Source organism: Pipistrellus hanaki, assembly GCF_964339955.1.
Source record: "Pipistrellus hanaki genome assembly, chromosome: 12".
Taxonomy (NCBI): Eukaryota; Metazoa; Chordata; class Mammalia; order Chiroptera; family Vespertilionidae; genus Pipistrellus; species Pipistrellus hanaki.
In genome coordinates, this window is record NC_140514.1 from 49,459,645 (window position 1) to 49,480,942 (window position 21,298).

Sequence of the window (21,298 nt, forward strand, 5' to 3'; positions counted from 1 at the left end):
CTGCATTGCTCTCTCCATTTTACAGGGATGCTGAAGCTCAGAGATTACACTGGCGCCTAGTCCAGTCTCCTTCCAAGTCTGAAGTTTGAACCTGCCCTCTTAAGGAGCGGGGATAGAATCCTAGAGGTTGGTGTATAGAGGCACCTTGCAGATAGGTGCTGGCTGGATTCCAGGGGGTCTCGGAACTTCCTGGAGGGACCATGGGTAAAGAAACAGGTTTACCACTGGCCTCCAAGAGAAGGAATGAGACACCAGCCTCATGTATGAGAGTATGAGAGACTATTCAGAGAATGGTGGGCACAGGACGTGTGTGTATGTGATTTAGAAGGCTAAATAAGGTGGTGACCCAGAGAGGGGTAAGGCTGAGAAAGGCAGCAGCTCAGCAAAGATAGGGAGACTGGTTAGATGAAAGAGGATTGAGAGAGAGGGATAAAATGGGTTTAAATATGAATGAGCAAGGGATAGCAGATAAGGAATTTTTATAACTGTATTGCGGCCTACCCAAAAGACCTTGCCTTTTATATGCAAACTGCCCAGTTATTACTCTTCCAAAAGAAAATCATCATTGAATGGGAACGGATCATTGATACAGAACAACAAAGGTAGAAATTAGAACTTTATTATAAATACTTATTATAAATGGATTTTGTATACTCTTTGAAATTTTTGAAACTATATGTAACCTATTATTTAAATGTGTTTCATTTATTATTATTCAGTCTATAAAATACAAAGAGCTTCAAAACCCCCCCCACAAAATATGTATCTAGCAGAGGAAAAAAGTATAAATTGGCTTGAGAAAACTAAGGAATATAAAATTACCCCACCCCAAACTAAAACAAACCTAATTAAGAAATAGATTCTACAAAGCCTATTAATCCTCCAATTCAAAATAAATGACTCAAGGGAAAAATATTTCCATCATAGCAATTTGATGAATAAAAGCAAAGCCACTGTAATTAAGAGAAATTACATTATATGTAAGAAAAATGTAATGAAGTTTCTAGAAAATGAAAAGTAATTTCCATGTTGGAGTTATCAGGCATACTAAATACTTTAAAGATTTATTTATTTAATTTATTTGAGAGAGAGAGAGAAACATCAATTTGTTGTTTTACTTATTTGTGCATTCATTGGTTGCTTCTTGTATGTGCCCTGACCAAGGATTGAACCTGAAAGGTTGGCTTAGTGGGACCACACTCCAACTAACTGAGCTACCGGGCCAAGGCCTAAATCCTCTCTGTTCACTTGGCCTTTGCTGGAAGTGAAAGTACCTGTTTCCATGAGAAAAGTGCTAGAACATGAACATCATAAAGCCAAGCTTCTCAATAATTTTTCAGTTTAACCTCAGGAGAATCAACTCAGGAGCTTCAAAATCCAAGGATAGACTGGTCCCAGAGCATCTCCTCCTCTGTCCTTTCTTTGCCTTGTTCCTTCTTCTCTTTTCTATGCTTACGATCCTCTTTCTTAGAGGCTACATCTCGTCTTTTTCTCTCCCTTTGATTCCTAAGCTTCTCTGTGCTGATCCTGACTGTTTCTACCTCAGTGTTGCTTTTTTGAATGCAACTGTGTTTGTCTAAATCTGTTTCCTCACAATCTTTTTTCCTCTTATGCTCGGGCTGCTTCTCCTCCGATTTTTCTCTGCCTTCCGGGTGCCGTTTTCTCTTCTGGTGCATCTGTTCATGACCGGCTTTATGGGCACTGGTACTGTTTTCTGAGAAGTGCTTATAAACTCTAGATTGTACACAGTGTGTGCTATAATTATACTCTTGATGACTAAGGTTCAGGGGTGCTGGTTTATCTGAGAAACAGTCCCTGGTGAATTGACAGTATCTCATGCTGTCATGAGCTGGTAGCCACTGAGGTGACTGGTTTTCCACTGTTTGTGAAACACTGCATGACCTTGGGTGGGTTTGGAAGGTTTGAGTTGGGAGTCTTTGATCAAACCTTCTATACCTGGGTCTGAAATCAACCTCTTCTTTGTCCCTACAGGTTTGCAAATAGTCCTCTCTCATCTGTCTGAAACAAGTCTTTGGTTCTAAGCCTCTGGCTCTCTGCACTTGGATATAATCTTCAAGTTCATCTTGAAAAGAGTCATATGTCTTCTTTGAATGCTTCATTAGGATGACAACAAGGGATTTTCTGTAAAGAAGATAAAAGAAATTTATTTTTATTAGATTATTTTATTCTGAATATATCTTTGTTCTTGAAGAGAGCTTCAAAACAATACAAAACATAGAAGTCCAAACAAATTAAAACCTAATTCAGTATAAAAGTTAAATATCATGACTTTATATGCCAAAAAGGAACATCTGGATAGTCAAATGTCTTCTAGGCTACTCACAAGGAACTTGATCTTTCTCAGAAGAGGGATGATGGGGCAGAAAGGAGCAGACATATAAGATTTTGTTGTAGGGATAAAAATGTTAGGTATGTAGAGATGTGTGATAGGAACACATGGTGGGTAGCCTGATCTAAATTTCATGTATTTTCTATAGTTCTGATTACTTAGTTTCTGTATATTGTTTTCTCCCAAACAAAATTAAATAAACACACATACTCACGTGACTAGAATACTATAGGACTTAAAAATAAAAGGATGTTTTTAAAGTGGTTTGGGAATATTAGAAATTGGAAATTCAGCTATGAGATAAAACTCTCAGATACAGGACGCAAGGGAAAATGAGAGAACAGAGTTCCGTCTCTTCTATGTAGGGCTTACATTTCATTCCGTTACTTCTGATTGGTGGTTAAGCATTCTAGAATGCCTTCTGGTTTGTTCTCTGGTGGGAGGGCTAAGGGAGGAAAAGGAGATGAAAGCTGAAAGGGAGTTAAATGGTGTACAGAAAAGTTTCAGAAAAAAGTTAGAGAACATATAATAGTTTTTATTTGCTTGTTTGATTTTTTTTGTTTTTTTGGGGGTGACAGTACTATTCTTGCCTCCCTTTATTTACACAGCCTAAAATCCTGCCTAAGTACAAATACAGCAGAGAATGTACTGATTATGAAATGATAACTCCTAGATATTTCTGGTGATACATTTTATCTCCAAAAATTAGCATAACCTTTGCAGAATCGAACAGTCCTTCCTTTAAAAGAAAAATAAGCCTAACATAGCACTCCAGAGTCACTAATGTTATCTTATCTGGACATCTGAGATTAAAAAGGAAGTCTACATGAAACCTAATTTGGTGAGTTAGAAAATTTAGCTACTGTTTAACTCAAACAGTATAACAATTCTGAATAGAATAATATAACAAATATTTGATTAAATATATACAAAAAATTGAACAGACACTTCAGAAAAGAATATATGCAATGGTCATGAAAAGACATCATTAACTGTCAGGTCAATATCAAATAAAACCATAATGAGATACCACCATGCATGTATTAGAATGACTGAAATGAAAAAGACTGACAATACCAGTGTTGGTGAGGATGCGCAACAATTGGAATTCTCTTACATTGTTGGTGGGGATGTAAAATGGTAAAGCACTTCACAGTTTGGCAGTTTCTGAAGAAGTTAAACAGATGCCTACCATAGGGGCTGGTTATTCTACTCCTATATATTTACCCAAAAGAAAAATAAATATATGCCTAAACAAAGACACACATATATATATATATATATATTCAAAGCAGCTTTATTTGATTTGTAATAGCCTAAGAAAAGAAAACAACCAAGTGTTGATCAACAGGTGAATGGATAAATCAAATAAACACTGGTATCTATAATAAAAGCACAATATGCTAATTAGGCCAGATGGTTGAATGACCTTCTGGACGTCATTCCAGAAGAAGCTGCAGCGGCAGAGCCCAAGGCAGAGGCAGTTAAGGGCAATCAGGCAGGCGAGTAGTTAGGGGCAATCAGGCAAGTAGGTGAGTGGTTAGGAGTAATCAAGTGGGCAGGTGAGTAGTTAGGGGTGATCAGGCAGGCAGGCAGTGTGGTTAGGAGCGATCAGGCAGGCAGGCCAGTGGTTAGGAGTAATCAGGTAGGTAGGTGAACAGTTAGGGGCAATCAGGCAGGCAGGTGAGTGGTTAGGGGTGACAGCAGGCAGGCAGAGGTGGGTAGGGGTGATCGGGCAGGTAGGCAGAGGTGGCTAGGAGTGATCAGGCAGGCAAGTGGTTAGGGGCAATCAGGCAGGCAGGCGAGCAGTTAGGAGCCAGCAGTCTCGGATTGTAAGAGGGATCTGGATGGCGAGAGGGTCTAGGCTGGGCTGAGGGACCTCCCTCCCACCCTCCATGCATGAATTTGTGCACCAGGCCTCTAGTATTCATATAATGGAATACTATCAGTGGTAAAAAGGAATTAACTATTGATACACTCAACAACACGGATGAATCTCAAAATAATTATGCTGAGTTGAAAGAAGTCTAACAAAAGAGTACTTAGATGATACCATTGACATAAAACATTAGAAAAAGCAAATTAAACTATAGTAACAATGACTTTTTTTTTTTTTAAACAGTGACTGCTTTGAGATGAAACAGGAAGAGGAGGGAGGGAATGATTATAAAGGGCATTTTTTTTTGTATGGATATGTCTATCACTTTGATTGTGTTGGTAATTTTATGGGCATATACATCTGTCAAAAACCATCAAATTGTATACTTTAAATGTGTACAGCTTATTGTTTATCAACTATACTTTAATAAAACTGTATTTAAAAAGCCACTAACAAGATTGAAAAGATGTCGATAATTATTGAAACTGAATTATGGGTGAATGAGTATTCATATTACTTTTCTCTACTTTCTGTTTGGAAAATTTTATACACAGTACAATATACAGATGATGAGTTATAGAATTGTACACCTGAAACCTATCATTTCATTAACCAATGTCACTCCAATAAATTCAATGAAAAAGAAAAAATAAGAAAAGGAAAAAAAAGATTTTACTTCACACTCACTAGAAATGACTAATCAAAATGACAAATCATTTAAATGACAAATGATATTAAGTTTATGGATGGAAACTTCATTCAATATTGGTGGGGATATAAAATGCTGTAGCTACTCTGGAAAACAGTTTAGGAGTTCCTCAAAATGTTAAACATACAGTTACCATATGATCCAGCAATTTCACTCTTAGATATATACCCAAGAGAATTGAAAACCTATATCCACATAAAAACTTGGAATACAAATGTTCATCATCAGCAGGCTTATTCATAACAGCTAAAAAGTAGAAACAACTCAATGTCCATTCACTGATGAATGAATAAAATGTGGATATTCATACAATGGAATATTATTTATCAAAAAAAAGAATGAAGTACTGACATATGGTACAACATGTATGAATCTTGAAAGACATGCTAAATAAAAGAAAGGAGTCATGAAAGACCACAGATGGTGCAGAGGTCAATAAAGAGGTAAATGGAATCTTACCCTTATCAGGCTGAGAACTTGGTGGAGAAATCTGATCATATTCACCCATTAATTGCCTTCAGTTTTCTAGTATAAACTTTCCCCAAACAGTGAGACTGCAACACCTGGGGAGCTAGAAAACATGATACAAAGATTAGAAAACTAATTTTTGTCCATAACTTCACTCCTAGTTAACTGGAAACAACCAAAATATTGTTTTAAAGATTAAAATATTCAAAGTTTAGAATTATATCATCAACAAAGATCATCTGAAAATTCACAAACTCTATCTTCAATTGCTTATTTTGCTTCCTGTAAATCCGAAAGTAAAGCTCACTTTTTGAACATCTATTTTACCCTGGAAAATATTTAGTTTATTTTAGAACAAAGTTGACCCCAAATTTACAACTCAAAATTTTAATATATTTAGTCTAAGAGTTTAAAAATAGTTTTGCTTCTTTTCAAATTAAAGTATCAGCTTTAGTAGAAATAATCCTATTATTTAGAAGCCCTTTATTTTCAACCTACTATATAATGTGAAATCCTTTGTGATTCAAACTATAGTACTACTCCAGATATGCCTTTTACAAAACTTATCTGTAAAAAGTTTAATTTTTTTTCAGTTATGTGGTATTTGTGTCTAAAATAAAGGAAGGTAAGATAGATAATATTAAAATTTAAGGTAGTACTTTTTTTTTTTTTGAAGATGGTATAGCAAAAGTGGAAATTTATTGAGGAACAAGTACAGACTCCCATGTGGGAAAGGGGAAAGAATCTCACAGCACAGACTCCCATGTGGGAAGGGGGAAAGAGTCCCTAAGACAATATTTTTATTCTTTCTATTTTTGTTGATTTCAGAGAGGAAGGGAAAGGAAGAGAGAGGAACATCAATGGTGAGAGGGAATCATTTATCAGATGCCTCCGGTACACATGCCTCCCCCCCCCCCCCCCCCGCCCTGCTGGGAATGGAGCCCACAACACGGGCATGCGCCTCTGATCTGATCAGAATCGAACGTGGGACCCTTGAGTCCACAGGTCAGTGATTCATCCACTGAACCAAACCAGTGAGCCAGGGCTGCACTTTTAATTTTCAACTAAATATCCTTTCATGTACCATCTCAAATCTTAATTTCCTATGTGCTTGGAAGACCATACTATTAGCTTTTTGCTCATTAGAACTTTGGTATAGAAACATTTAATAAGCCTATGATGATAAATATAACTAGAAGCCCAGTGCATGAAATTTGTGCATGGGTAGGGTTCCTAGGCCTGGCTGGCGATCAGGGCCAATCGGGGTCTTCCTTCTGGCTGCTGGCTGGGGCCTGCCGTCCCCAGCTGCAGGCTGGGGCATTCCTTCATTGTCACCCCCTTGTGGTCAGAGCACATCATAGCGAATGATTGAACTCCTGAGGGGACACTTTGCATATTAGCCATTTATATATATAGATAATTTTACTTAGTCCAGAAAAAAATATTCTGAAGTTACTGGGTCACCAGTAGGAATCTGGACTTTATGGAAATTATCTGTAGTTCTAAATTGAGAGGCTGGTCTAATGAATCCAGCCTTGGAATTTTTTAAAATTAATATATATATATATATATATATATATATATATATATATATATATATATATATTTTACAGAGAGGAAGGGAGAGGGAGAGTTAGAAACAACATTCCTCCTACTAGGAATGTGCACAGAACAAAGGTACATGCCCTTGACTGGAATAGAACCCGGGACCTTTCAGTCTGCAGGCTGACGCTCTATCCACTGAGCCAAACCGGTTTTGGCAGAATTTTGTTTTTTTATAGAAGACCATCTTAAGAAATAGTCTATTTTAAGATAGTCACTAATTAGAGTTATACCACTAATGTGAGAATTCCATGAAGGAACCACTAACCATTGTTACCCATGGTAGGCAACTGTCCTCTACATTTGGCACAAACATGACTATAAGCAAGGCTCACTAAACAAGTCACTCACAGCTACAGTCATATTCACATATTAATTTCTAGAATATTCGCTAAAAGTGTTTCTCACCACAATAACTAATCTATATCAAAATTACTACTTACGCTTATACTTGAGGTCTATACTACTACCTAGAGTTCCTAACGGTTGACATTTATTTATGGAAGTTTACTAGTTTATAAATACAATGCAAATCATGGAACACCAAAATACATCCTTATATGGCCATTTAAATAAATGTGTTGGAACCACATAGAGAAATTTCTAGTGTATTAACTGTGTATAGATGTAGAACTCTACCTACCTACATATCTACCTATTGATCTCAAATCCAATTTTAATATAAAAACTCAACATATAGAACAAAAATTAAAATATATACACATGTATTGACTATATGGAGGAGTTAGAGCTGGACTGTAATCCATTCACTCCCTTTCCTGGGAGGAGGAAGGGGGCAGAAGGCAGGTGACCTCTGGACCTTGGGTAAAGAGTCAAATGACATTTGCTAGGAGGAAGGGAATTTATATCTGAACTGTTCTCAGCAAGTTGTCTCTGGCTACAGATTACCTATAATAAATAAATCCAGGATCCCTGAGGCATATTCCATGTTTTTGACATTGCTGTTTCATTAAAGCCTCTTGATTGCCTGTACCCTTGAAGTAATTAGTAAACCTTGATACTAAGAACTATTACTGATTCATCTGAGTCTGATTTGATGGTCTCATCTTGTGTGTTAGCTCAACACCCATAGGAAAAATCTGAAAAGATATACACTAAACTTAATGGAGTTTGGGAAATAGGGTTAGAAAAAGTGTATGGGAGAACACTCAACATTTTGCTCTCTGCACATGTCTGTATTGTTTAAAATTTGTTTTAATCCTACCTAAAAATATGCTTGATTTTTTTATTTTTATTTTTAGAGAGGGGAAGGAAAGGGGAGAGGAGAGAGAAATTTGTTGTTTCCTGTACCCACCCCTAACAGGGATTGAACCAGCAACCAAGGAATGTGACTTGACTGGGAATTGAACCCACAACCTTTCAGTGTACAGGTCAATGCTCCAACGGAGCCACACTGGCTAGGGCTGTTTAAAATTTTGCAAAGAGCCGAAACCGGTTTGGCTCAGTGGTAGAGCGTCGGTCTGCGGACTGAAAGGTCCCAGGTTCGATTCTGGTCAGGGGCATGTACGTTGGTTATGGGCACATCTCCGGTAGGGGGTGTGCAAGAGGCAGCTGGTCGATGTTTCTCTCTCATTGACGTTTCTAGCTCTCTATCTCTCTCCCTTCCTCTCTGTAAAAAATCAATAAAATATATTTAAAAAAAATAAAATTTTGCAAAGAACATATATTACTTTGTAATTAAAAATGCTATAATATTTTAAATTTATTTAAAGGTTCTACACGAAATCTTCAAAGTAAGCTTACTTTCAATACCAGTGTATAGATTAAAAGGTTTGCTTAAAAATATTATGTTCAAGAATTATAAATCAGAAAAATATTATCAAGGATTTAATGAATAAAATATTTCTCTATAGTAAATAGTATTCCTCTAAATTATTTTTTAGTTGTTTAAAAGTATATAATGTAAATTACAGTCAGGCAAGGTAAAAAGTTTAAAAGGACTTTCAGAACTTCTCTTGAATCAGAATATAATCAATTTAAATAAGATGATGTGACATTAAAAATATTTAATAACACCAGGTAAATATTGTTAACAACTAAAACTAGCACAGATGGAAAGTTTTCTGAAGACTAGTCACTTGGAAGCTCAAAATACCCTAAATTAGAACAATTTCCCTCACTATTCAACCCTTAATACCAGATTGCCTAATTCCTGAAAGTGAATGTTCTGAGTGGACAGAAAAAAAGAGGTTCTGTGGAAAGTAATCTCACAGGGTGATTGACCATGAATTCCTATCATGGCAGGTCATGGTGGGCAGTCATGCTCCAGGCATTCAACTTTTTAGAAAAAGGCTTATTTTTGTTTTAAACAAGTCCTGACCACTGTTTCTGTGCATGAAACAATGCATTATTTCTAAGTCAGATTTTCTACCTGTGTGCCTCAAGAATTTTTTAAAAAATATATATTTTATTGATTTTTTACATAGAGGAAGGGAGAAGGATAGAGAGTTAGAAACATCGATGAGAGAGAAACTTCGATCAGCTGCCTCCTGCACACCTCCCAGTGGGAATATGCCGGCAACCAAGGTATTTGCCCTTGACTGGAATCGAACCTGGGATCCTTCAGTCCGCAGGCTGATGCTCTATCCACTGAGCCAAACCGGTCAGGGCTTCAAGAATTTTTTAAACATGCAATACTTGACTATTCAGACAGGGGCACTGACCTCTTTTCCCTTAGAATGTGAAGGAAAAACAAAAAAAGAAAAGGAAAGAAAACAGCCAATACAACAATAGCCTTTGGATGTGAATACTCTGTATCTCTATTTTTTTTTTTTTTAAAGAAGCCCCCTCAGGGGACCACTTTATTGATTTCAGAGAGGAAGAGGGATAGAAACATCAATGATGCGACAGAATCACTAATTGGCTGCTCTTGCACACCCCATATTGGGAATTGAACCGTAACCTCTTGGTTCACAGGTTCATGCTCAACCACTGAGCCACACCTTGAACCATAAATATATGTAATTTAACAGAGTTGCATCTTATTTGATATGTTGTATAATACGGTTGCTTCTGATTGGCTAATTTTTGGTAACAGAAATTCTTACATACAAATATAGGCACCTGATTATTTATCTTTATTAATCCTTACCTGAGGATATTTTCTCTATTCATTTTTCTTTTTCCTTTTTTTTAAAAAAAATATTTTTATTGATTTCAGAGAGGAAGGGAGAGGGAGAGAGAGAGATAAACATCAGTGATGAGAGGAAATCACTGACTGGCTGCCCCTGGCATGTCCCCCACTGGGGATCGAGGCCGCAATGCAGGCATGTGCCCTTGCCTGGAATCGACCTTGGGACCCCTCAGTCCACAGGCCGACGCTCTATCCACTGAGCCAAACCAGCTAGGGCTCCATTGACTTAGAGAGTGGAAGGGAGGTGGAGACAGAGAGAGAAATATCGATGTGAGACTGGGGCTCGGGACTCGAGGCTGCCACTGGAGTACATGCCCTTGACTGTAATTGAACCCGTGACACTTCAGTCTGAGGGCCGACACTCTATTCACTGAGAAAACTGGCCAGGACTAGGCAACTGATTTTTTAAAAATCACTTGGCCAGGCTCAGTGGTTGAGTGTTGACATATGAACCAGTCAGGGCACATGCTTAGGTTGCAGGCTCAATCCCCACTGGGGGGCATGCAGGAGGCAGCCGATCAATGATTCTCTCTCATCACTAATGTTTCTTTTTCTCCCTCTCCCTTCAGCTCTGAAATAAAAAAAAAACCTTATTTAAAAAAAAAAAGTCACTTGGGAGCAAAAAGGATTGTAAATCAATCAAAATTATACCCATTTTTTGTCAGATCAGCAAAAAGTGTGTAATATATATATATATATATATATATATATATATATATATATATATATTGGTGTGCCATAGAATTTTAATAATTATACTGTGTGCCATGAAATAAAAAAAGGTTGAAAATTGCTGACCTAGGTCAATACATCTTTGCAATAACACATCTCAAGAAAGCATATCACCTTAACCATCTTGTAATTCAGTCCTTGCTTTGCTCCCCCCATGTAATTTTCCTTAGTTCCTTCCTTATTTCAAATGCATAAAAAAAATTGCAAAACTTATTCTCTGTAGCATTTGAAATCTTGTTTCCTGCCATGTTACCAGTTTGGCTCAAATAAACTCATAAAAATTCTCTATATGTTTGGATGTTTTCTTGTCGACGCTGACACTAAAATAAGAAACTTTTAGTCACCTTTTAACTCCTTCACTCACCAAGCTCTTACTTTGTCATTATCTCTCTTAAACAGTATCATATTCCCAAGCTCAAAATCTCAGGCATATATCTCCCTATCAAGTCCTTATTCGTATCAATTCTAGCTTTATAAAGGTTTTATCAAGTCTACCTCCTAATTTTTAACATTCTTTATTGATTTCTATTAAATTTATTTTTATTTTATTTATTTATTTATTCATTCGTTCATTTATTTATTTATTTTAGAGAGTAGGAGGGGAGAGAGAGGAGAGAGACACATTAACTGGTTGCTACCCACATGTAGGAATCGAGCCTGCAATGGAGACATATGCACCTGCCCATAATTGAACCCAGGACCATTCAGTCCAAGGGCCAATGCTCTAACCAGTGAGCCAAACTTGCGAGGGTTTGATTTTTAGAGAGAAACATCCATTGGAGAGCAAAACATGCATCAGCTGCCTCCCGCATGCCCCCTACCGGAATGAAACCAGAAAACTTTCTGTGCACTGGATGATGTCCAACCAATTGAGCCATTTACCAGCTGGGCTCTCTCTTCACTTTTTCAATTCCCATAACACGACTTAGTTCAAGTTCTCCATGCTTTTGGGCTTTATTACACTTAATCACTATTAATTTAATTTTGTCTTTAAGGTAGCATGGTGGGTACTGGGGGACAGGATAGGGAAAAAGAGTTTTTATTGATTACTGTATGCTCAACAAGGTAATAGATTATTCTATCTTTTACCTCTGCAAGATAACTGGAATTTCTCACATTTTGAAGATTAAGACATCAGGATACAAAGAGATTAAAATAGTTCATCACATGGGTTAAATGACAGAGCTGGATCTTAAACTTTGGTTTATCTCGACTCTCATCATACATGGTGGTCCCACTCGCTGAGAATTAAAAATTAGGGAAGAAGACAATTCCTAATATCAAGGAATTTACAAATTTGTAAAATTATATGCAAAGAACTACAATGCTATAAAACGTAGGATGGTACAATGTCCTGCTTAGGAGATTGGGAAAGGATTTGTGGAGAATGGATTTGAATTGATCCTTAGAAGATAGGCAAAATTTAATGGAAAAATGAGTAAAGAAAAGGTATTCTGGAGGAAGGCATTAGAAAAGGCATACCCACTTTAGATAAACAAGATATGCATGAGGCAGAGGACAGTGCTATAAAGGCAGAATGGGCCAGATCACAATAGGCCTTATTTGGGCATTTACATTTAATTCTGCAATCAATAGGGGAAGAAGAGACTCGAATAGGTATAAAAGTAAGGAGGGTATGGCAGGCGAGAGATTATTGGGCTGGACCCGAATTGTGGTAGTGAGAACAGAAAAGAAGGGAAGAATTTAAGAGGCATTCTGCAAGTTGAATCAAAGGGATTTTTGATAGCTGGGGAGAGAGCAGGTAGAAGAGTGGGGAGGCACGGACAATTCTAAGGCTTCATCCCATGGAAGTCAGAGAATAACGAAGAGGAAGGTACGTTACTATTGCTGCTGTAATTATCCCCCAAGAGGGAGGTGGGGAGTGGAGTGGAAAAGCACAGTATTAAAAGATAAATGTGATTATGGAATAAACTCAGATTCTATCAATATCTTTCACATCTGTCCTTCCTTTTCTTTTATGTCCCATTCCTCCATGTGTTCAATTCCTCTATGTGAAACTGGGTTTAATTAACTTGCAGGTATTTAATGCACCATGAAATTCCTTACAAAATTACAAATTAACATAGTTGGGCACTTGAATATGTGCCAAACTTCCGTGAACATGGTGGGCAACAGGGCCACTGGAGGAAAGATGGCATAGTAGTAAATCTAGGTGTTGAAAAAAATCTTCCCTCAGAAAATTTTGATGCTTCCTTTTTAAATTTTATATTGTTTTGCATAGTGAATATTATTTACTCATTACAAAGGGTATCGCATTCTACACTTTGAAGAACACAGACTGTGATTATTGTGTACAGTGAAATTATCACTTCCCCTAAACTTGACACTATTTTCATTACCATTGCATTTAGCTTACTTTTTTTTTAGATCTCATATTACAGATTTCTATTGATCTTTGCAATTGCTAAAATCCTAGAACAATTTCCTAACAAAGTTGTTTTTTAATAATTTAAAAAAATATATATTTTATTGATTTTTTTACAGAGAGGAAGGGAGAGGGATAGAGTTAGGAACATCGATGAGAGAGAGAGACATGGATCAGCTGCCTCCTATACACCTCCTACTGGGGATGTGCCTACAACCAAGGTACATGCCCTTGACCAGAATTGAACCTGGGACCCTTCAGTTCACAGGCTGTCATTCTATCCACTGAGCCAAACTGGTTTTGGCTCCTAACAAAGTTTTTAAAGAAAAATAAGATCCTGGTTAAGTAACAAGCAACACTGTTTTCTCTTCTTGTCCATGTACTCTTGTCACTTATTTAAGGCTTTTATAAATATCTAAACTGAAAATATATTGAATCTTACTACCCTGTTTCCCCGAAAATAAGACTGTGTCTTATATTAATTTTTTCTCCCAAAGTTGCGCTAGGTTTTATTTTCAGGGGATGTCTTATCTTTCCATGCGCTAGGTCTTATTTTCGGGGAAACATGGTAGTGTTTTTGTTAACCCAGGATATTTCCCCCTTGATTTTTAGAGTATAGAAAGGGGTAAGGGGCGGGGGACAGGGAGAGAGACGCACACTTTGATTGGTTGTCTCCTGCATCCAATAGGTTGGGGTCTGGGTCCAACCTGCAAACCAGGCACATGCTTTTGACTGGGATGGAACCTGAGACCCTTCTGTGCCAGTGCCCATGCTCTAACCAGCCAGGGCCTATAATATATAAAATATTTACCATTTGTTAAGTATCAGTTAACTCAGTGGTCGGCAAATGGCGGCTCTCGAGCCACATGTGGCTTTTTGGCCCCTTGAATGTGTCTCTTCCACAAAATACCACAGCCTGGGTGAGTATATTTTTGAAGAAGTGGCGTTAAGAAGAACTTTAAAAAATTTGGCTCTCAAAAGAAATTTCAATCGCTGTACTGATGATATTTGGCTCTATTGACTAATGAGTTTGCAGATCACTGAGTTAACTGAAGTTACTGAAATAAATTATATTGATTTTTAAATCCTAGTTAATAGTTTCAATCCTAAATCAACAGATTTCATTACTCTCTGAATGCCATCTGATGGCCATTTTTTGGCCAAAGTTCATAGTTTTATGAACAGCTAGTCTAGTATACAACCAAGATGTTGAATGATTATGAACACAAAACTATAAATCAGCTCACAATTTTAAAACTGTCAAGGACACCAGAATTTGGTTGGTTTCTCAACCTCAACATTACTGACATTTGGGTAGGAGAATCCTTGGTTGTGTCTTGGTATGTATGGTTACCCCGTGCATTATAGGATGTTTGCAGCATCCCGACTATACCAAACAGAAACCTGTAGCCTCTGCTCTCACTATACTTCCTTGCCCAATGGTAAAAACAAAAAACGTCTCTAGACATTGCCAAAGGTCCTCTGCGGTGGAGTTTGGGGACAGGTTTACCCCTGGTTGAAAACCACCCAAATGGGCTAATCCAATTACCTTTCCACAGATGACAAAACTCCAAAGAAAGGTTTAGGACTGTGAAAGTTTAAAAGTTTGGTACTTACTCCGGATCATACAGCTAGTGGAGAAACTAGCACTACAACCTATCACTAGTAGACTCCTATTTCACTCTTCTCATTATAATATTGCTAGCATCGTGTGAACTGGCATAATTGTCTTTAGTAATTTTGCATATAGTCAGACATCACACAAAAAAAACTCAATCAAAACAGAAATTGCAGTCAGGCAAAAAGCTTTTTTCTCCAATAAGAAACCGTTTCTAAATCTTCCTGTGATCTGGTTATGACAGCCAAATTGAACTATAGTCTTGACACCTATAAACTGCGTAAACTTGTTGGTGATATGCAGGATGGTATGAAAACAAAGAATCCAGATTTTATTTTTATCTCACTAGATACTAAAGCTAGTCTTCCAGATTGCCCTCCCTACGTAAGATACTTAATGGAACACAATCTGGTTGTTATTTCTAATTTTCATTTTTAGTGAATAAAATTTATATAAAGTGCTTACAAAATGTCTTAAAAAATTAGTATTTTAGCCCTGTCCAGTGTGGCTCAGTTGGTAGGAGCATCGTCCCATACAATGAAAGGTCACGGGTTCAATTCCCAGTCAGTGCACATGCCTGGGTTTTAGGTTTGATCCCAGGCCCTGGCAGGTGTGGGAGGCAAGCCATCGCTTTCTCTCAGATTGATGTTTCTCTCTCTCTCTCTCTCTCTCTCTCTCTCTCTCTCTCTCTAAAAGTCAATGAAAATGTCTTTGGGTGAGGAAAAATAAATAAATAAATAAATAAATAAATAAATAAATAAATGTAATTTTACTACTTTTTTAGTCCTCCAAAGTAAAACATGTAAAAGATTATGGAAAAGCACACAAAAATGGAATATATCATGGAAGAGGGTAAAAACAAAATTATTTTTATGAGGCTATTATATTTACTGTTGTCCCTCTAGAAGGGGATTATTCAAAGGTATTCTGGCTCTCACCGTATTTCACTGTGTAGAAAAAAAGCAACATAAGTAAATACTAAAAGTTAATTATTAAAATGAAGATGGCTATGTTTTACTGAGATCTTCTGCAGTAAGGATCAAACTCCATCTTTACAGCCTTATCTCAGTTTGGAATAAGCTGTCAGCAAGTGTAGTCTTGTAAGAATTTAAACATCTTAGATGGAAACAAGAAAAAAATAGCCTTTCACTCTGGCCAGTGTGCTCGGTGGTTAGAACGTCTGCCTGCGCTCTGAAGGGTCTCAGGTTCACTTCCTGGGTCCAGGGCTGGTACCTGGGTTGCTTCTTCTCCCTGCCTCCCCTCTGTTCCTCCCCTCCCCCCCCCCCAAGAGTTGAGGGAAGCAACCAATGGATGTCTCTCTCATACCCACTATTTTTTCTTTCTCTGCCATTTCCTCTCTCCCTTCCACGTTCTGAAAAAGCAGTGAAAAAAAAAAAAAAAATCTCAGGTGAGGATTAAAAGAAAAAGAGAAAAATAAAGAAAATAGCATTTCATGTTATGGGAAATGTGCTGAGAATTGTCAAAACTTTTTGGCAGGGTCACTCCTCCCAAACCCCTCCACCAAGAAACTTGCCCAAATTTTAACCATGGTCTCAGCAGCCTAAGGTGGAATTCCTGGGATGACCTAGTCCCTTTTGAGCTTGTTAGGAAAAGCTCACGACTGTCAATAAGAAATTTACTGTTTCTTCCAGCCAACACCTGGTGATAGGCTCCTGATCTCTCTTTTTAAATTTTTTTTTATTTTTTAACTTTATTTTTATTGTTGACACTATTACAGATGAGTTCAAAGGGCTCCTGATCTCTCCTTTGAGCACTTACTAAAATGGGCATTCAATTGTGCGTCCTTCCTCTGGCCTTTGTAGATATGTGTATCTCCTACAAATTCAGGCTTGTCTTTCTCAAGGACCTGAAAGTCATTGCTTTGAAATGCAACAATCGGGGAATTCAGGCCTAAGTCTCCCAGGGCCGGTGGGAGGAAAGAATCCCAACTTCCTAACGCCAGCCAGCAGACGCAGCTTACTGCACTCACACTGACCGCCCCGTCACTGGGCACTTCCCTGCGTCTCCCTTTTCCCTGGAAAACGCCCAGCCGCGCGTGCGCAAACCCAGCGGAGCTGGGCGCTTTCCCTGCAGCCGGTGGTTTTTGCATGTAATGTCTGGCTTGGTCTTATTTGACCTGGGTAGGTACGTAGTCAAACTCAGATCCCCTGGCCTGTAAATCTTAGAAGCTTCTTTGATCATGGGGTTACCCTAAAAAAGCCAGGGGAAACTCTAAACCCTAACCCTAGCCCCGTTTGACCCCGCAAACACCCCACCGCCGCCCGGCCGGGTGGGCTCGGGATGGGGCCTCCCTCGCGGACCGAAGGCTCGCAGGCGGGAGGTCGGTCGGTCGGTCGTGGCGGCGCAGGAGGCAACTAATGGGACACATCGATGTCTCTCTCTCTTCCACTTTCTCTAAAAGTCACCGGCGAACATGCCCTCGTGGGAGGATTAACAAAACACCCTACTCCCCATCCCTCTCTGCACTCCTCCCGAGCGACCCTCCGGGGCGGCCTCCATGTTCCAGGGAGGTTCCTCCCCTCCAGGTCTCGGCCTTTCATCCGTTGATCTGTGCGCTCAACCTGGGGCTCCTCCTCGGTGCGCCTCCTCCCGACGCTCCGGGCCCACGGCCGCCCGGGCCGCCTCTCACGCACACCTCGGCCTCCTCGGCGGCCCGTCCGCTCCGCGCTCCGCCGCGGCCCCGGCGCCCTCTCCGGGCGGCGGGCGTGGAGGGCGGAAGGACTCGGGCCGCCGGGTCGGCCATGTTGCCCCCTCCGGGCGCGCCCGGCCTCCTCGGGCCGCGGAGTCGCGGGGCTGAAGGCGGGGCCGCCCCCGCCGCCGGGGCGGGCACTCACCTTCTTGTGAGGCAGGGGCGGGCGTCTACTACTACCGTCCCCCTCCCCGCCAACCGCCGGCCGGGACACAGGCCGAGGTGGAGGTGGCGGAGAGGCAGGGACAACCGCTGCCGCCACCGCCGCCTCCGCCGCCGAGCAGGCGGGGGAGGAGGAGGAGGAGGCGGAGACCGGGGTTCCGGAGGGGAAGTCGCCGCCACCAGCGGCGGCTGACTGGCCGGCGCCGACGCCATGACGGCGGGGCGCGCTACTGCGCCTGCGCCGCTCGCCCCGCCCACACAGCCCTTCGCCCCGCCCCTTCGCCCTCCTTCCTGGGGCTCAGCTCCAGTTTCGCTCAACTCCCTTATTCTTTTGCAGAACCTCCACCTTCCCATGGCAGAGGAGAAGCTTGCGGGGCCTCCAGTCTTTCAGAGTGAATCTAAAGTTTAAACCCACCTAAAATAAAATAAAAGTCTGGAATCTACGGGTTCTACTCCAGAGCATCTGAAAACTAGATCATCTCCTGCTTAATCTTTCTCTCCTTTGCTAGGGCCTTTAGTACATAGAATAGATATAACAAAACCCTTGGTCCTGATATGCTGTCATCATTGGTCCATAAATCATCTCTCCTCTCCTCTCCTCTCCTCTCCTCTCCTCTCCTCTCCTCTCCTCTCCTCTCCTCTCCTCTCCTCTCCTTCTCTCTCTCTCTCTCTCTCTCTCTCTCTCTCTCTCTCTCTCTCTCTCTCTCTCATTCTCTCTCATTCTCTCTCCCCCTTTCACCCCTCCCTCTCCCTCTTTCCCTCTCTATCAAATATGTGTTTGTAATCATGTATGTATTATACATATACACATGTAAATCTCATCATCTTATTCCCCAACTCCCAAATAAATCACTACCTTGTTTGTAGCCATCATTTCCTTACAAATATATGTTTATCACAAATACATATAGCTTTAAAAAGTTTAGATTATTTTTTAATTTCAAAAGATTTATGTCTTTCCTTATGCAGTTCTGGGATTTGTTTCACTCAACATTTTGAGGTTCGTCAAGCTGTAGCATATGTGTCATTTATTTGCTTCATTGCTGTACAATATTCTACCCATTTCTTGATGGGCATGTCTCCTGTGCACGGTGCAAGTTACTCTTGGGTAACCTTTCCTGCCACACTGCCACTATCTAATTTCAGCAAAACATCATCTTGTGTTACAACCAGGGCAGTAGCTGCCTAACAGACATCCATCCCTCCTCTGACTTCACCAACTCCAATCTACTGCCCATATTGCTGCCAAAGGGTTCTATCTCAAAGTCATTACTGGCTCCCATTGTCTGTTGGGGAAATCAAAAGTGAGTACTGCCAGGCTTCTGTGCACTTCCCTGGTCTCATTTCCTTCCTGTCGCCTCCCCTTCCCTGCTTTCACTTTATGATCCAGCAACCCTTACTGATTCCTGTAAATATCAATCTATTGCATAAACTCAACTTATTGTATATGCTGCTCTCTCTTCCTGGAATGTCCGGTCCCTACTTTCTAATGAACTTCTCCTTCCCTCAGAAGTAAATACTATCCTGAATGAAGCTTTTCTCATTCCCATGCATTTCTTCAAACTTTTACTACATATGCACAAGCACCTTTTCCTTGATCTCGTCATTCACGATGATTTTGAAATGGGGGGGGGGGGAGTGAGAACAAAGGCAGATGAGAAAAAAAAAATCACCTTATAGGATTTGTGTTGCTACGCAACATCGCAGGGCCCTGTGTCCCCTTCCCCATTACCAACCAAAAGACTGATAACAGTGCTAACACCCCTTGCCTCTTTGACCTTGGACAAAGATGTTAGATGTCTTGGGAAGCAAGGGACACCCTGATACAGTGAAGAATCTTTGCCCATCCTGCACAACCTCAAAAATCCAGGTGCTCATTCCAGGGTTCTGTTTTATATTCAATCATAGAGTAGCTTTTATAAAAATTTAAAATTCACAAAATTTCCCAGGAATGCAACTTCTTGTTAACTGAAGTAAGATTATATTTTCATTCATTCAGACCTTGACTAAACGCCATTCACCATTTCAGGAAACCATGTCACATACAACAATGCTCTGTGTGGAATTTGTGTCTCCAGCTTCAACCAGCTCCCGTCACATTGATTCTACTGAGGAGGAAAAATTTGACTTTATCATATTTTCTAGTGTCGTTGTACCCAAACATTAGCATAATGAGCACACTGACATATTTAGTTCACAATCCTCCTATATAATAAAGAGGTAGTATGCAAATTGACCATCATTCCAATATACAAGATGGCTGCCCCCATGTGGGCTCAAGATGGCCAGCAGGGAAGGGCAGTTGGGGGTTACCAGGCTGGCAGGAGAGGGCAGTTAGGGGCAATAGGGTCAGCAGGGGAGCAGTTAGGTGTTGATCAGGCTGGCAGGGGAGTGGTTAGGGAGTGATCAGGCTGGCAAGCAGAAGCAGTTAGGGGCAATCAGGCAGGCAGGCAGACAAGTGGTTGGAGCCAGCAGTCCTGGATTGTGAGAGAGATCCCAGATTGGAGAGGGTGAAGGCTGGGCTGAGGGACACCATCTCCCCTGTGCACAAATTTTGTGCACCAGCCCTCTAGTGACTATATATTTTATTATAGGATAACTTTCATTATATTTCTCCCTTACTAGGTTAGATTCATGTCTTAGTTCATTTGGGTGGCAATAACAAAATACCACAGACTGCATAACTTATAAACAACAGAAATTTATTTCTCACAGTTCTGGGAGCTGGCTGTCCTAGATCAGGGTGCCAGCAGAGTCTTGGTAAAGGCCCTTTTCTGGGGTTCAGACTTCTCATTGTGTCCTGGCATGATGGAAGAGAGACAGAAATTATCATCCTTGTTTTACAGCTTCTATCTCAAAGTCCTAGTGGTAGACTCAGCATTCAAAAGTGGATCTGACTCAGAAGCTAGTGCTTGAGAAGGACCGTACTCACAGAGATCCAGAAATAGATGCATCCCAGAAATAAAAAAGATTACATGGAAGATAAGCCACAGCCCTAGATCTGCAAGGATCTTTTGTTTCAACCTGAGCGGGAGTCGGTACTTAGTTCACTGGAGATTTTAGAATCGTCTCTCCAGTGTCATCACTCCTGGGTAAGAGGCACAGGGCACGTTGAGATTTTCCTGGCAGTAAACACATGTTAAGAGAGATTTGATAGAAATAGGGTTTTTATTTTCAAGGCTTGCCTCCTCTCATATAGCCTGCACACAGCACACCCGCATTATCAGGTAATTTACAAAACTCTATGCCCTGGTGGGGGTGCTGGGGGAACCCCAAGAAATGCTGGAGAAGCGAGATGTCCTTGGAGTCTAACTAGCACTGTTATGTGTATCCACCGTTAGCTTTCTGAAAGGCAGGGGGACAAGGGGATAACTCACTGGAGAAGGTGAAGCCTGACTGATGAAGGGTCCCAGAGCAGCAGGATCGCCTCTTCTCCTGGACCCTTTCAGCTGTCTGCTTTGGATTGACAGCGGCATCTGGATGCTAAAAATACCTTATTGAACAAGTGCTCCCTACTCCAACTAAAGC

The 21,298-nt window shown here is 40.2% G+C and overlaps 1 protein-coding gene across 1 annotated transcript; it reads right to left on the reverse strand.

Annotated features, from left to right (window-relative positions):
• Window positions 1–1,085: 1,085 nt before the first annotated feature.
• Window positions 1,086–17,976, reverse strand: KRCC1 (lysine rich coiled-coil 1). The gene is made up of 3 exons (XM_084900288.1): window positions 17,754–17,976; window positions 5,398–5,509; window positions 1,086–2,142 (listed from the first exon to the last, which is right to left on the reverse strand). The coding sequence occupies exon 3, from the start codon at window positions 2,118–2,120 to the stop codon at window positions 1,371–1,373; it is 750 nt and encodes a 249-aa protein (XP_084756414.1). The 5' UTR covers window positions 2,121–2,142; window positions 5,398–5,509; window positions 17,754–17,976; the 3' UTR covers window positions 1,086–1,370.
• Between the last annotated feature and the right edge of the window lie 3,322 nt (window positions 17,977–21,298).

Excerpts from the sequence above, each read along its gene's own strand:
- KRCC1 (XM_084900288.1), bottom strand. The coding sequence starts at position 2,120 with ATGAAGCATTCAAAGAAGACATATGACTCTTTTCAAGATGAACTTGAA.